A 15,309-nucleotide genomic window follows, 5' to 3' on the forward strand; every position below is an offset into this window, starting at 1 on the left:
AAGTTTGCATGCTTGTAACTCAAGAAGTATTAAAGATATCTTAATGCCCTTTTAGATGTTGGGTCTTGACAAACTTTTTGTTTGGCAACTTCATTTTTAAGGCCCTATACGGTTCTGTTCCAGAGATATTGGAATTTAAAAATGGCTCCAGGAGTAAATTGTTAAATTGTACACATTTCCAGTGGTCAAAAAGCAAATGTGGGTCACTTTACAAAAATATGATACTTATTTTCTTATAAAGAGGAATGTCTGAACAACAAATAATGTTGTAATATCTCGTAAATAAATTATGTATCTTGTTTCCTTCTGTCAAGACAACTGCGTTGAACCTAATAAAATAATTGCATTTTTATTTAATAATCTTTTTTGTATATTTTAAAATATAATATTATTATCACACTTTGTTATTTTGTTTATTTAAAAAAAAAATAAACTAAAAATAATAATAATATAGTTATATTCAACAGGTCACGCATGTTCAATGTGAGCTCCAAAAAAAAAAAAAAATCTCTAGGTGCTTTCATGAGAACCAGACCGAAAAACGTATGTGCACCCATGATAATATCAAATATGGTGCACAAATTGTATGGACTACACTGTAAAATTATTTTTTTTTTGGCATAAACAAAACAGATTATTGAGTTACACTACTAGTCAAAAGTTTTTTTTTTTTATAGCGTAAAAAGTCTCTTTGGCTCACCAAGCCTGCTCAATAAAAGTATTAATTTCTTTTATTTCTTAAAATAAAATAAAAAATCATTAAAGAATCCTGAAAAAAAAACAAAAACAAATGGTTTTAAATATTGATGGTAATAATAATAATAATTAAATGTTTCTTCAACAGCAAATAAGCATATTAGAATGATTTCTTAAGGATCATGTAAGACTAGAGAAATGATGCTGAAAATTTAGCTTTGATCGCAGGAATAAATCACATTTTAAAATATATTCAAATAGAAAACAGTTGTTTTAAATAATAAACATATTTCAAAATTGTACTGTTTATGCTGTACTTTGAATCAAATAAATGCTTGGTGAACAGAAGAATCTTCTTTAAAAAAAACAATAAAAATCTTACTGTTCAAAAACTTTTGACTGGTAATCTACATTTGACAAGAAAATACTATTTCAGGTTTTCTGCGAAAATTGAGAAAATTGTAAATAATTTTCAGTGTACTTTTAAAATGTAAATGTCAACCTTTATAATGTTTCTACATTGCATTTATGTCTTTTTTTTTTAAATATATTTTTTAATCTGTTCCCCTTCTTAGCAACTGCATGTAAAAGAGCGACCAGCACATTGTTAAAAATGTCTCTTTTTTTTGTTTTACAGAAGAAAGAAAGTCATTCAGATTTGGAATGACATTAGGATGACAAAAATGATGGAAATTTCATTTTTAGCTAAACTATCCTTATAAGGGAATTTTCCCAGCATGAAGTTTGTGGTTGTTGTTCCGTGGTGACATTATGTGGAAGCCATGGTTATAAATAAAGATTGAAGAGTTACAGATTTATGGAAACTGTCACTTATGTTATTGTGATCTTAGGATGAATCACTTGTATTGTAGCTATGGTAAGTGGTTTTAGATTAAAAATAAGCATCTGGTAAATGACAGAAGTTGCTTACCTGCAGTGCACGTCCAGACGGCAGGTGTTTCGCAGCTGAAGACAGTTGGGTTTGGTCTTGTCCTGATATGAGCAGGAGGGTACAATGGTTTGTCTCCTTCTCTCAGCACAGGCCTGGTCTTTACAGGAGCAGAAGAGCAGCCCGTAGCTGTATTGTGTGTCAACACGCTCAAAGAACTGCCGCAAGGCCTTGTGGCAGCGCTTTCTGTTGCAGCTGTCCTGCGACTGAGGCTGTGAGGGTTGCTGGCCCTGGGTCTGCGCACGGGTACAGGTGGAGATGTAGTTGGAGCGCTGACGCTTGCAGTTTTCATTCAGGTTGCAGGCTTTGGTAGCATCCAGACAGGGGTTGCATGGGCGGCTGGGATCTGAGCAGTGTGGCTGGCCTTTACTTGTGCCAGAATGTATGCCTACGAGAGGACAGCAGGAAAAGATAAGTGAGATTGAACGCAGGGGTGTTTGTGAGAATGATATAAAGAGAGCGAGAGGGGAATTGAGAGTGGGTGTGCATAAGAAAAAAGAGACCATGAGCTGCACTGTCCCACATACACTCCTTGTCAGATGAATAGGACAACTCCAGCACAACAATGAACTGTTAGATCTGTTTCCAAGACAGTGTGCCGATTGGGACGCTTTTGGAACACACACACACACACACACACACACAGATGCTGGTATACATATAATTATGAGGACTTTCCATAGGCGTAATGTTTTTTTTATACTGAGCAAATTGTATTTTCTATCCCCTAACCATAACCCCAACCTAAACATTTTGCATTTATACATTTTTAACAATAAAAAATATGTTTATTTAGCTATCTGAATTATGGGACAGCTGGATGTCCTCATTATGTAGGACATCTAGCCTGAAACCTGAATACATACTACATTGTATTCACTGGCCCTCCTAATGTAGGTCAAACACACACACACACACACACACACACACACACACACACACACACACACACACACACACACACACACACACACACACACACACACACATACACACACACACACACACTCACAGTTTTTGAAAGACGTCTCTTATGCTCAAAAAGGTTTTAAAGGAGTTTACTTGATTAAAAATATATTAAAAGTAGTAATATAATTATATTATATTATTATGATTTAAAACAACTGTTTTCTTTTTTAATATTTTTGAAAATGTAATTTATTCCTGTGACGCAAAGCTGAATTTTTAGCATCATTACTCTAGTTTTCAGTGTCACATGATCCTTAGGAAATCATTAATATTTTGGCTTAATGTTTATCAATAATTATTACTGCTAAATTATTAATGGTTCTTAACAATGCTGAAACACTTTTTTACAGCTTAATATTTTTGTGGAAACAAAATAAAATATTATTATATATATTTTTTTTGGTTCAGAACAGAACTTTGAACTTAATAATACTGAATAACTAAATAAAATTATTATTCTTTTTTTTATGTTTAACTTATCCCAAATTTTATGTAGGAATATCATGATACTCTGAAAACTCTAAAAAATTTAAAATAAATAAATCAATTACCTTTTTACAATATATTAAAATAGAAAACAGTTCTTTTAAACCTAATAGTATTGTGCTATTAGAGTTGGGTAAGTTCTCAAAAAAGTAATCCACTACAAATGACTAATTACTTCTTTATAACTCTGATTTGATTACATTAGTGCATTTAAAAAGTAATCAGATTACTAATAAGATACTTTCGCATTACGTATACTTTACTTTTCAAGTTATCAACCTAAAATACACTACAAAGAAAACCTATTTTTCTTCATAATTTTAATATTGACTCAAAAAAAATACATCAAAACAGCAACTTGAATGATCACTTGCATTTTTTTCCTGATAACAGCAAAAAATAAAATGTTTCATAATTTTTTATCCTACAGATACACTTGCAATATAAACAAAACATTGTGCTTTTGTAAAATAAAGAGAAAAAACGGGGTACAAAACATTTAAAACATAATTTTAAAATGCATTTTACTACATTTTTTTTTTCTCAATACTGCATTTGTAAGTTAAGTAACAAATTTTCTTGACAATCAAATTACATACATTTAAAATGTAACGCATTACATTACTGCGTTATCAGGAAAAGTAATCAGAATAGTTACTGTGTAACACGTTATATCCAACTCTGTTCAGAATATTACTGTTTTTACCATCTTCTCATTAAATCAATTCAAAAATCTTTCTAATATGTTGATCTGTCAACCCCAGTGTGTACAGTCAAACCAAAAATGATTCAGACACCTTCAGCATTTCTCATATTATTACAGTTTATTCTCTATAGTTTAGAAAATGGTAATAAATTGTGACAAGAACTTAAAGAACTTAATCTTGATAATCACAAATGAATTACAGTAAAACCAAAATTTATTTAGACACCTTTAAAATGTCTCACATTGTCAGTTTATTCACTATAGTTTAGAAAAGAGTAATAAAATATGACAAGAACTCAAGAGGTAAACGGTGTCAAAACAAATTCATCTTGATAATCACAAATAAATTACAGTCAAACCAAAATTTATTTAGACACCTTCAAAATTTCTCACATTGTCACAGTTTATTCGCTATAGTTTGGAAAATGGTAATACAATATGACAAGAACTCAAGAGTTAAACTGAGTCAGAACTAATTCATCTTGATAATGTCAGATAACTTTGATAGAAAGGCATGTAAAAAAACATGGTTAGGTCAAAGTGTCAACAGTAGTTCACTGTATGAAGAATTTTTGGATATAATATGACAGTTTACTTTATTTTGCTATCTTCATTTACATAAATGAACTATAGTGTCCTATAGTATCTGGCGTCTGAATAATTTTTGGTTTAACTGTATATATAATTAATAAATATATAATATTGCACTCGAAATCCCTCTGGCTCAAAAATTTTGCAAACGCACCCTGAGTTTGAATGGGCACAGCAATTTTTTGCTGAGGATAATCCTATGTAATCCCGACCTTTCGCCGAACGAGGTCCTGACAAAAGAATGGCTATGAATCATTAGCTGTACCCTTGCTAAAACTGAAAGATGTTATTATCTAAAACCCTACTGAAACCTTGGCATTACTGATCCCTCAAGTGGTGTATATGTACTGTAATAGCGTACAGTGTGAACGACTGGTAAGTACATTCAAGATAAAGAAAAAGTGGTAAAAGGAAACAAGGGCATGTATTCAGCTGTGTGACGACTGTAAGTGTTGCGTTGACGGCAGCTGAACGAAGCGTTCAGGGGATTGGGGAACTATCAGCTGGAGACTATAGGGAAGTTCTGGACCTCTAAAAGTGTATGAAGGTCGGCATTGATATGTTGCCCTAATGGCGTCTCCAGCCTTGACGGCAGCTCTGGTGATTGGAGAGAGAGCGAGGGAGAGAGAGAAACTAATAAAACCCAGTGGGTGTTGGTATAACTTTGAGAACAGATGGTTTATCAGACCCCTTGTGGAGACTAAAAGATGAATTTCATTCCGAACGGGTTTTTGTTACTTATGAATAAACTGCTAATGATCTAAATGTTGAAACTGTTTACTCTAAATGAGTGGAAATATAATATTCATGTAAATAAAAAGGGAGCAGGCATATAAATTACCTTGTGTTATGGCAGCTAAGGACTTACAGAAACATTAGGGATTTTTATGAAGTCCTTTGAAGATATTTTCAGACTGATTGATATTAATAACTATCTTGATGTTTATAGGGAGTTATCTTGGTTTCGGGGAAGACATCATTGCTCAGAGGTCGTGTATTTACAAAGTAATGATTAATAACGCATGTTCAGAAGCCTGTCATTAATAAGATATGGAAATGTTTACATCAAACACATCCTTCCTCATTAAAGACAGGCCTCATCTGTGTTACAGATTTATATACTTTATGGAGATCCGGACTCATGATTTTACCCTCGGCATCCCTGCTAGATGCAAATAAAAGGATCTGCCAGATATTTTATCATGAAGTAACGCAGATTGCCTCCGAGCTCGAGTATCACTACAGTTAAATACAGGAGGGACTCCTGCATGCAATCAATACAATTCAAAGCAAGTGCAATCAATGCATGAAGCCTCCCTTCCTGGTAACTTCACTCCTGAGCTTTTTTAGGCTTAAAAAACTTGGCTCCCTGAGAACCCAAAACCACAAAACTACACCTACTGTTTTTCTCCAAATGTGTTTGAAACCTCACTAGTCACTACAAAAGAATAAATAAACAGATAAATAAATAAACAATATCACATGAGAAGCACGCAATAGATTAATGGGACCAAAGATTCACTGTTAGATTTACCCAAAATTAATTATATCTAATGGCGCTTTTCCACTACACAGTACCAGCTCGCCTCAGCTCGCCTCGGCTCGACTCGACTCGGCTCTGTTTGGTTTTCCACTGTGTAAAAGTTGTACCTGTACCGGCTTCCAGGTACTTTTTTCGTACCACCTCCGGCGAGGTTCCAAGCGAGCTGAGGCGAGCTGAGGCGATACTAAATGTGACGTGAAAACACAGCAGACTGCTGATTGGTCAGAGAGAATCGTCACTATTCACTGCGTCATCATTGCATGCGCCAGCAATAGTATCCAGAATAACCCCACCATTTTTAAAAAGTTTGGCCAGAGATTGTGTGACATATCCAATCCATTACATATTATGGCAACTCGGAAGAATACGCCGTGGTCAAACGAGGAGGTGCAGACAGCGGGTGTGTGTCGCGTAGAAGATTACGTCACGGCAGTTTCCTGCAGCGTCGCTATGACAAACCAGGTACTATTGTAGAGGTACAGGTACAACTTTTACACAGTGGAAAACCAAACAGAGCCGAGTCGAGTCGAGCCGAGGCGAGCTGGTACTGTGTAGTGGAAAAGCGCCATTACAGTGCCGTTTGAAAGTTTGTGAACCCTTTAGAATTTTTTATATTTCTGCATAAGAATTACCCAAAACATCATGAGAGAAAAGTATTTTCTTTGTCATTTATTTATTGAGAAAAATGATCCAGTGTTACATATCTGTGCATTGCAAAAGTTTGTGAATCTCTTGGATTAGCAGTAAAGGTGAAATTAAAGTCCATCTGTGCAGATGGGTTTTCAGTGAGTGCAATGACTATCAAATGTCAGTATGTGACCTGATTTATTCAAAGAACAGGGATCTATCAAAGTCTGATCATGTTTGTGGAAGTGAATCATATCACAAACAAAGGAGATTACTGAGGACCTCGGAAAAAGAGTTGATGTTGCTCATCAGGCTAGAAAATGTTACAATCTCTTTAAGAGTTTGGACTCCAAATCCAAATCCACATTCAGACAGATTGTGGGCAAATGTAAGAAATTCAAGACCACTGTTACCTTCCCGAGAAGTGGTCGACCAACAAAGATCACTCAAGAGCAGAATGTGTAATAGTCCGCGAGGTTGCAAAAGTTCCCAGGGTAATTTCTAAGTAACTTCTAAGCAACTAAAGATCTTTCTCACATTGGTTAATGTCAATGTTCATGAGTCCACCATCAAGAGAACACTAAGCAACCAATGGTGTGCATGGCAGAGTTGCAAGAAGAAAGCCACTGTTCTCCAAAAAGAAAGTTGCTTGCTAAAGATCATCTGGACAAGCCAGAGGACTACTGGAGAATGGTTTAATGGATGGATGAAACCAAAATTTAACTTATTGGTTTAAATGAGAAGCTATAATTTTCGGAGAAAAGAACACACTGTATTCCAGCTTAAGAATCCTATCCCATCTGTGAAACATGGTGGTGATAGTACCATGGCTTGGGCCTGTTTTGCTGCATCTTGGCCAGGACAGCCTGCCATCATTGATGGAACAATGAATTCTGAATAATACCAGCACATTCTAAAGGAAAACGCCAGGACACTTGTTTAAGAATAGAGTTTCAAGAGAACGAGGGTCATGCAGCAAGACAACAACCCCAAGTCATTCTTCCAAAGAATGTTTAAAGAAGAACAAAGTTAATGTTTTGGAATGGTTGAGTCAAAGTCCAGACCTTAATCCAATTAGAATGTTGTGGAAGAACCTAAGCAAGCAGTTCATAGGAGGAAACCCACCAACATCACAGAGTTTAAGTGGTTCTGCACTAAAGCGTTGGGCTAAAACTCCTACATGTTATTGTGTAGAACTAATCAGCATTTACAAAAAACTTTACCTTAAGTTAGTGCAGCAAAAGGGGGTCGCACCAAATACTAAAAGCAAAGATTCACATACTTTTGCAATGCACAGATATGTAACACAAGGTCATTATTTTCCTCCATTTCATAATGCATATTATTTTTGTTTTGTTTAGATGCCTTTTAAATATATTTTACTAGAAAACAAGATAATAAAAATGTCAACTAAAAACATTATTTCCCAGTGCAATTTGCAGCTATTTAGACTGAGATGACATAATGTCGTAAAAGTATCCTGTAATTGGTGCAATCTTGTGTTTCCGTAATAATAATATCCCTTCAAAAGTTCGACAAAATCCATTTGCAACGATCTGAATGCATGGCAAGCAAAGGTTAACCGGATCTAAAAATACTGTGTGGTTTTAGAGTGTTTCTAAATTTGATTCAGTAGTCCTCGAGCTCTCTTGTCCTGCGTGTGAGAGTCTGTGTGTGTTGTGAGAGAGCAATTTTAGGTGTGTCTCACAGTGGAGGAAGAAGCCGTAAATGAGGTATGAAATTGGTTGGTGAGAATGTACATAAAAAAACGTCCAGCGTCTGGAGGTCAGAGGATCCTGCAGCACAGAACTGCGCTCTGCATGCACAAACATTTGCTTGGTTAAAGAAGGGATAGCAACCAAACAGAAGCAAACAGGACAAAATACCAGGAGATGTTCGGATATCCTGTAATACTTTATAGACAGGGATTCGCAGCTGCCCAAAGTCCACAACAAAAGTGGTGCCAGTGTGAATTCAAAGAAAAGGTTTCTTGCATTCAAATCATATGACACACTAGAGAAATAGAGAACCATAAACCTGTTCTGGACATCTGCAGTGAACCATTTGGGTCACAAAAACTCTATAGTCAGATAAAAAAAAGTGAAAGTGACAAAGGAATAAAAAGGATTTACAGTTTTTTCTTTCTTTTCTTCCTCTCAGCAAAAATTCTGGATGGGGCACAGCCTGTAAAACAAATTGTGACCAAAACTGCTCTACCGGTATAGCTCACACTTTACAATTTAACCACTAAAATAGTAGGCCTATCTTTGTTTTATTTACAACTTTAATAATTTTTAACAGTGTGTACTGATCACTCACAGGCATATAATGCGTGAGTAATATGCTGTTTTGTGTAATGGACGGCTAAAGGGACAGCAGGTTCAGTCTGGGTTATTCACAGCTCTTGGCACTGCCTGTGTTGATTGCAATTAGGAGAAGTGCCACAGTTTAGATGTAATCTCCTCTGAGGTGCGTGAGCTCGTTAGAAACTCTTTAGCTTCTACTGTGGCTGCGAGGAGAATGGGAAGCCTTTCTTTACTTCTCATTACTCATTATCTCCTTCTATTATAACACTTATTGGGAGAGAGAGGAAGAGAGAGAAGCAGCGATAGAAAGAGAGATCCAAACTTTTTCAGTCTGCTGTACAAAATGGGTCTCTGAGGTTCACTTATAATATTAAACAATTCTGCAACAAAAAACTCATAATATGCATTTTATGACCATTTTATACTGTCTTTTTGACCTGAGGAATTAAATAGCTTTCATCATTTTTTTATAAAATTCTAAAAATGCATGGGTAACACTTTACAATAAGGGAGCCAGTTGCATAAGTTTCTTAAACTAGTCTTTACAAAGTTAGTCATCTAATTTGTTTTCTACTAGTCATTACTTTTTAAAGCTAGTTATAAAAAGGTAGACTGACCCAATTTGAATAGGAAAAGTATACCTCTTTACTAACTGCCAATTAGACAAACTAGTTCTTAAGACATAGTGGCTATGTTTATGCAACTGGGTTCAATTAATTAACATTAATCAATGCATTAAGTAAACAGTTCACCCAAAAAAGGACATTTTCTGAAAATGTACTTCCCTTCAGGCCAGGCTTATTTATTCATTTGAACAGATTTGGAGAAATTTAGCACACAATACATTTATCTTGATGTTATAAATGTTTTATCTTGGGCTCTAATGGGTGTCAGAATGAGAGTTCAAACACCTGATAAAACATCCAAATAATACACAAGTTGTGTGTTTGTAATATACAAATCCATCATTTAGATGTTATTACTTCAAACCATTGCTTCAGGTTCTGCTAATTCTGTTCAGATTTAGACATAAATAAACTTATCAACATCCTAAAGGGATAGTTCACCCAACAATGAAAATTTGATGTTTATCTGCTTACCCCCAGGGCATCCAAGATGTAGGATGTTTAACTCAAACCGTTGCAGTCTGTCAGCCATATAATGGCAGTCAATAGTTACTAAATCTTTAAGAGTAAAAAAAACATACACAGACAAAACCAAATTAAACCCTGCATCGTGTGATGATACAATGAGGTCTTAAGACACAAAGCAATCTGTCTGTGCAAGAAACTGAACAGTATTTATATCAGTTGACGCGTTGCGCGCCACTGTTGTGAACGCGCTCCATACAGCTGAACGTTCCGGTGGATCAAAGGTAAATAATGATATAAATACTGTTCAGTTTCTTGCACAGACTGATCGTTATGTGTTAATGTATCGTCACAAGCTGCAGGGTTTAATTTGGTTTTGTCTGTGTATGTTTTTTAGTCTTAAAGATTTGGTAACCATTGACTGCCATTATAAGACTGATAGACTGCAACAGTTTGAGTTAAAAATCTTTGTTTGTGTTCTAATGAGGAAACAAAGTCACCTACATCTTGGATGCCCTGAGGGTAAGCAGATAAACATCAAATGTTCATTTCTGGGTAAACTATCTATAACTACTATACAACTTTTTAATAATTTTTTTTTTTTTTTTTTTTTTTTAACTGATAACTAATGTAGTAAAGTTAACAAACAGATCCTTATTATAAAGTGTTACCAATATATGTTAATATATGCAACACTAATATGTTTATTTTGTTTATTTTATTGCTGCCATGCCGTCAAAACAACTGAATAAGTGTTCTCTTTTTATACAGTTGAGGTCAAAAGTTTACACCCCCTTTCAGAATCTGCAAAATGTTAATTATTTTACCGAAATAAGAGGGATCATACAAAATGCAAAATGCAAAAAGATATTTCACATAAAAGATGTAGTCCACAAGAGAAAATAATAGTTGAATTTATAAAAATGACTCTTTTTCTTAATACTGTGTTCTTACCTGAATGATCTGTTTTATTTATTTATTTATTTATTTATTTTGATAGTTGTTCATGAGTCCCTTGATTGTGCTGAACAGTTAAACTGCCCGCTGTTCTTCAGAAAAATCCTTCAGGTCCCACAAATTGTGGTTTTCCAGCATTTTTGTGTATTTGAACCCTGTAATGACTATATGACTTTGAGATCCATTTTTTCACACTGAGGACAACTGAGGGACTCATATATAATTATTACAGAAGGTTCTTATGCTCCAGAAGGAAAAATCATGCTTTAAGAGATGGGGATGGAAACTTGTGAAAAGAATGGAGATGTGTTAATTTTTCTTATTTTGCATAAATATTGTAAATTTTTCATTTTGTATTGCCCTTCAGAGGCTACAGAAGATAGTTACATGGTTCCCAGAAGACACATGTTTAAAGTTAAATTTAACCTAGTCTCGCGTAGCCAGAAATTCATGGCAGCTTTCATTGGCCAAGGCCCGCCCATAAGGCCGTTTGATCGACATGTCAAACAACCAATCACAGTTCGTTTCGTTCAGCGTCACGTTTCGGTGCATGGAAATGCCCCCACAGCAACAGACTGGCGTGCAACAAGTCAGTCATTGAAATAACCAGCATTGAAAGATAACGAAGAAGAGGGAGAACAAGCAGTAAGTCAGTAATTTGTTCGTGAACGTCGCAAATGTGTATAACAACAATGGCGTCTGCATAAGCACCTTTTAGCAAAACGCAGAGTAAATCAGTCTGCGCTTTGTTTTCCGGCGGACCGAAAATAAACGCGACACTCGCGTCTCCCGGAATTTCAGTCAAATTCAACTAATCAGATGACGACTTTGACATTCCTGAAGTGTTTCCAGTTAAGTGTACCATATGCATCAGACGTTTAGCCAACGTTCCGTGGGCGTGACGTCTGAGGCTGAGACTAAATTTAACCTAATCTTCAAATTCACCTAATTGAACCTAATCTTCGTATTTAGGTCAGACCTAAATTAACTATAGCATGCATTTTGTATGAAAGAGGGATGTAAACGTTTGACCTCAACTACATGAAATTAGTCTTATTTGCAAACTCTTGGGCCCTCAATAACAGTCTCTGTGCTAGTTCACATAAATGAAACATGGCACAATTTCAAATCAGACTGAAATGATTAAAAATATAAAATTTTAGCCACTCAAACTTGGTAAAAGGATACTGGGATCCATCCAAAGAAACTGCAGAGCTGATCAAGAACTATAATAACATATACTATTTCCTCCATATTACCTCAAACCTACGGGACAGGCAGAGTTTCCTGACACTGAATAGGTGTTGTTAATGTGCAAATGTAAGCGGTTGTGTGTTCAAATTGTTTCATCTGTCGCAAAAGTACAGAATGAGTTGTGGTGAATCTCAGTAAAGCCTCGTTTTTACTGGGGAGGAGGTTTTGACTGCTGAAAGTTACAGTAATGATCTTTTTTATCCCAAAAGATCTAGAAAAACTGTATTCCTCATTATGTGAAACTCATCTGATTCTGCGTGGACACTTCTGAAGTCTAAAACCTGTTTACTTTCAAACTTTAGCCATCAGCACGGACCGCAAAGCCACCGTCTTGTTGTTGGTTTAATAATCAGCGGCTATGACCCAGGCTTGTTTGTATAACGCCGACCATACCTCATTCCCTACTGACAGCGATGCCAAATGGTAAACAAAGTCTCATTACATTTCTCCCTTGAAGGGGCACAAAGGCAACAGTGAAGTATGAATTTCAAATGTGCTTTTACAGTTAATATAGCCAGCAGTAAAGGGAAAAGAAACAATATATGCGTAAGGTAATAGGAAGAGGAGAGAAGATAACAATGTCTTGAACTAAGGTTGTGTTGGGTGTATTTAACAGTGTTTTCCCTTTGAAGGGAATGAAGGGGGGTGAAAAAAAAGGGAATTGGTCTCAGTGGCTGAAGGTTATGTTTTACATTCTAACTTGTAAAATTTTTACAGTTTTGCACAAGTTTGTCAGAACGCTCATGCTCTCATAAAACGTAATGTTCTGTAGCAATATATGCATACTGCAAGATTGAAAATTAGAAGTGTAATACATATTTCAGTAACATTTTAGAATAGAAAAACACATTCACTATTATGTTTTCCCTGAATAAACTCCTAATTTGCTGCTTATTAACAGTTTTTAAGTTAGTTGTTAAAAGGTCTGGGGTAGGAGAAGGCTCAAAGCACACCCTATTTTTATTTATTTCACAAAAACACAAAGTTGTGTTGTTATTATGAGTGTAAGCCTCTAATTAATTAGATTAAATTTTTTAATTGAGTCCCGGCCCTAATTATATATATATATATATATATATATATGGGCGACATTTGACTCTTGAGTCGGGGGGGCAAGAAAAAAAAATCAGATGTAAGCATTAAAACAGTGCCCTACGGTATTGCAGCACATCAAAGCAGTCAATTAAAGCGCTGCACTTCAGCCCGGGCCGATGGGCCCTGACTTTTTTTTACACCCCAGGGCTACGGCTTCGGGCCAATTTTCACGTCATAGTTCAGACCCGGGCCGGCATCGGGCCTGTTTAGGCTTCTCCTTATTTTCATAGTTTAGACATCCATCAATTATGGTGAAGAAAAAAAATGCCACGCTGGTGGAAACAACACCAAACTTCACTTTCGCTTTCACTTTTGAGACCGACTCAGACACCGTTTGGTGTGCTTAGCGCAGCTGAATCCGCGTTCAAGCGCACACAATAGGCTAAAACTCGCCCCAAGCACCGGCAAAAATAAATAACAATGAATGTGTCGTGGAAAGAGTAAGGACATAAATGAATTATTTATTAATTAATTTGTGTTTTCTGTGTCAGTGTCGCAAAGATCCTGACTCACAATCTCCTTTTTGACGCGCCTTTAGAGAAAAATTCATCTTTACGGATTACATGAAAGAGTTTGTGCTTTTGATTTGTTTTATTTCGTTAAGTATAATTTAAAGCTTTCTATAAATGTATTTATTATGTCTGTGAGGCATGCATTTCGCTTCATTTTGTTAAGCACTCCTGTTCAAGAACCAGACGGCAGAAAGCACATAATTTTTGTTTTCTTTATTTTATAAAAATGCTGTAACGTTTTTTTTCGATGTATTACTCGTACTTTGTGAGCAAAAATGACAGATAATTTTAAATTGCTTCCAATGAAAAAAATGCAAGTGATCGCGCTGGTGCCTCGATGTCCTGCAAGCTTTAGCTTCCACTTTCTGCACAAACTATGCGCATATAGCGCACATTTATCTGTAACGTTTAAACTACCATTGTTTTATACTTGAACTGTTTTATATCTATAGATTTCATTTTAGGCAAGTCGTGATGATTTGAGGAAGGCAAACTGATCAAACAGACTATGATCAGTCTTCCGCTGGGCGCTGTTCGGTAATATATATATATATATATATATATATATATATATATATATATATATATATATATATATATATATATTTAACGAATAAAAAATGCTCCAAGCGTTTTTCTAAATTAGCTAAATAAAAACTAAACTAAATATAAACATTTTGCCATTACATACAAAACTGAACTATTTATAGCTGAAACAGTAAGTTGTTTTGGGAGAAGGGGAAAATATATTTTATCCCGTCTATTGCTTCACCGTTATTTCGAGAATAAACCCAGCGTAAATATGCAAATGTCACTCCCAAAACATATCAGCTTGCATGTGCCGAAAAACGAAAGTTTCATACAAATTCTAAAATGGATTATAGCCTGGAAGTGCAAAGCACGCTCCCTTATTATCACTAAAAGTTCATAGAGATCTCACAAAATTCCGTTATAATTAATAAAGCCTCTAAACTACACATTAATATTTTATTTACATCGCGTCTACACTCATAAGATGATTCACGAGCTCACAAAACGGCACTTAATAAAAACCGATCAGGCGCTTCAGCAGTGAGTGAATTCTGACAAGTGTTTCTAATTGTTCGGAAACAACAGATATGTCTGTGATTGGCTACATTGCTCAACGCCTGCAAAAACACATTGGATAGTTTGCCAGATCTTCAATTGCTTTGCTTTCGTTTGAGGGTTATTTAGCACCGTCTAGTTCCCAAGTACAACCGAGCCTAAGCTTGGCTAAAGCAGTTGCAGCGGGGCTGTCGAGGATTCCATGACTACCACAGGGGGGCAACTGCCCCCCCCTAATGTCGCCCATGTATATATTATATATATTATATATATATATAAATAAGTAAATATATAGTAAACAACACACACTTAAGAATAGCCACTTTGTTATGTCAAAATAAGACTTAAAATGGGATGAAAACATGTTCTGTACGAGTTTTTAGTAAGTAATCAGCTTGTCTGTGACCAATATTTACTCAGCTTTGATGACTGATGACTATT

At 35.5% G+C, this 15,309-nt stretch overlaps 1 protein-coding gene across 1 annotated transcript in view; it reads right to left on the reverse strand.

Annotated features, from left to right (window-relative positions):
• gfra2a (GDNF family receptor alpha 2a) overlaps positions 1 to 15,309 on the reverse strand; it is a 115,073-nt gene that overhangs the window by 44,473 nt on the left and 55,291 nt on the right. Inside the window, exon 4 of the mRNA XM_073819804.1 lies at positions 1,628 to 2,033. Coding sequence (XP_073675905.1) covers positions 1,628 to 2,033 — 406 coding nt within the window. The remainder of the gene's footprint in view (positions 1 to 1,627; positions 2,034 to 15,309) is intronic.

This window comes from Garra rufa, chromosome 15 (genome assembly GCF_049309525.1).
Source record: "Garra rufa chromosome 15, GarRuf1.0, whole genome shotgun sequence".
Taxonomy (NCBI): Eukaryota; Metazoa; Chordata; class Actinopteri; order Cypriniformes; family Cyprinidae; genus Garra; species Garra rufa.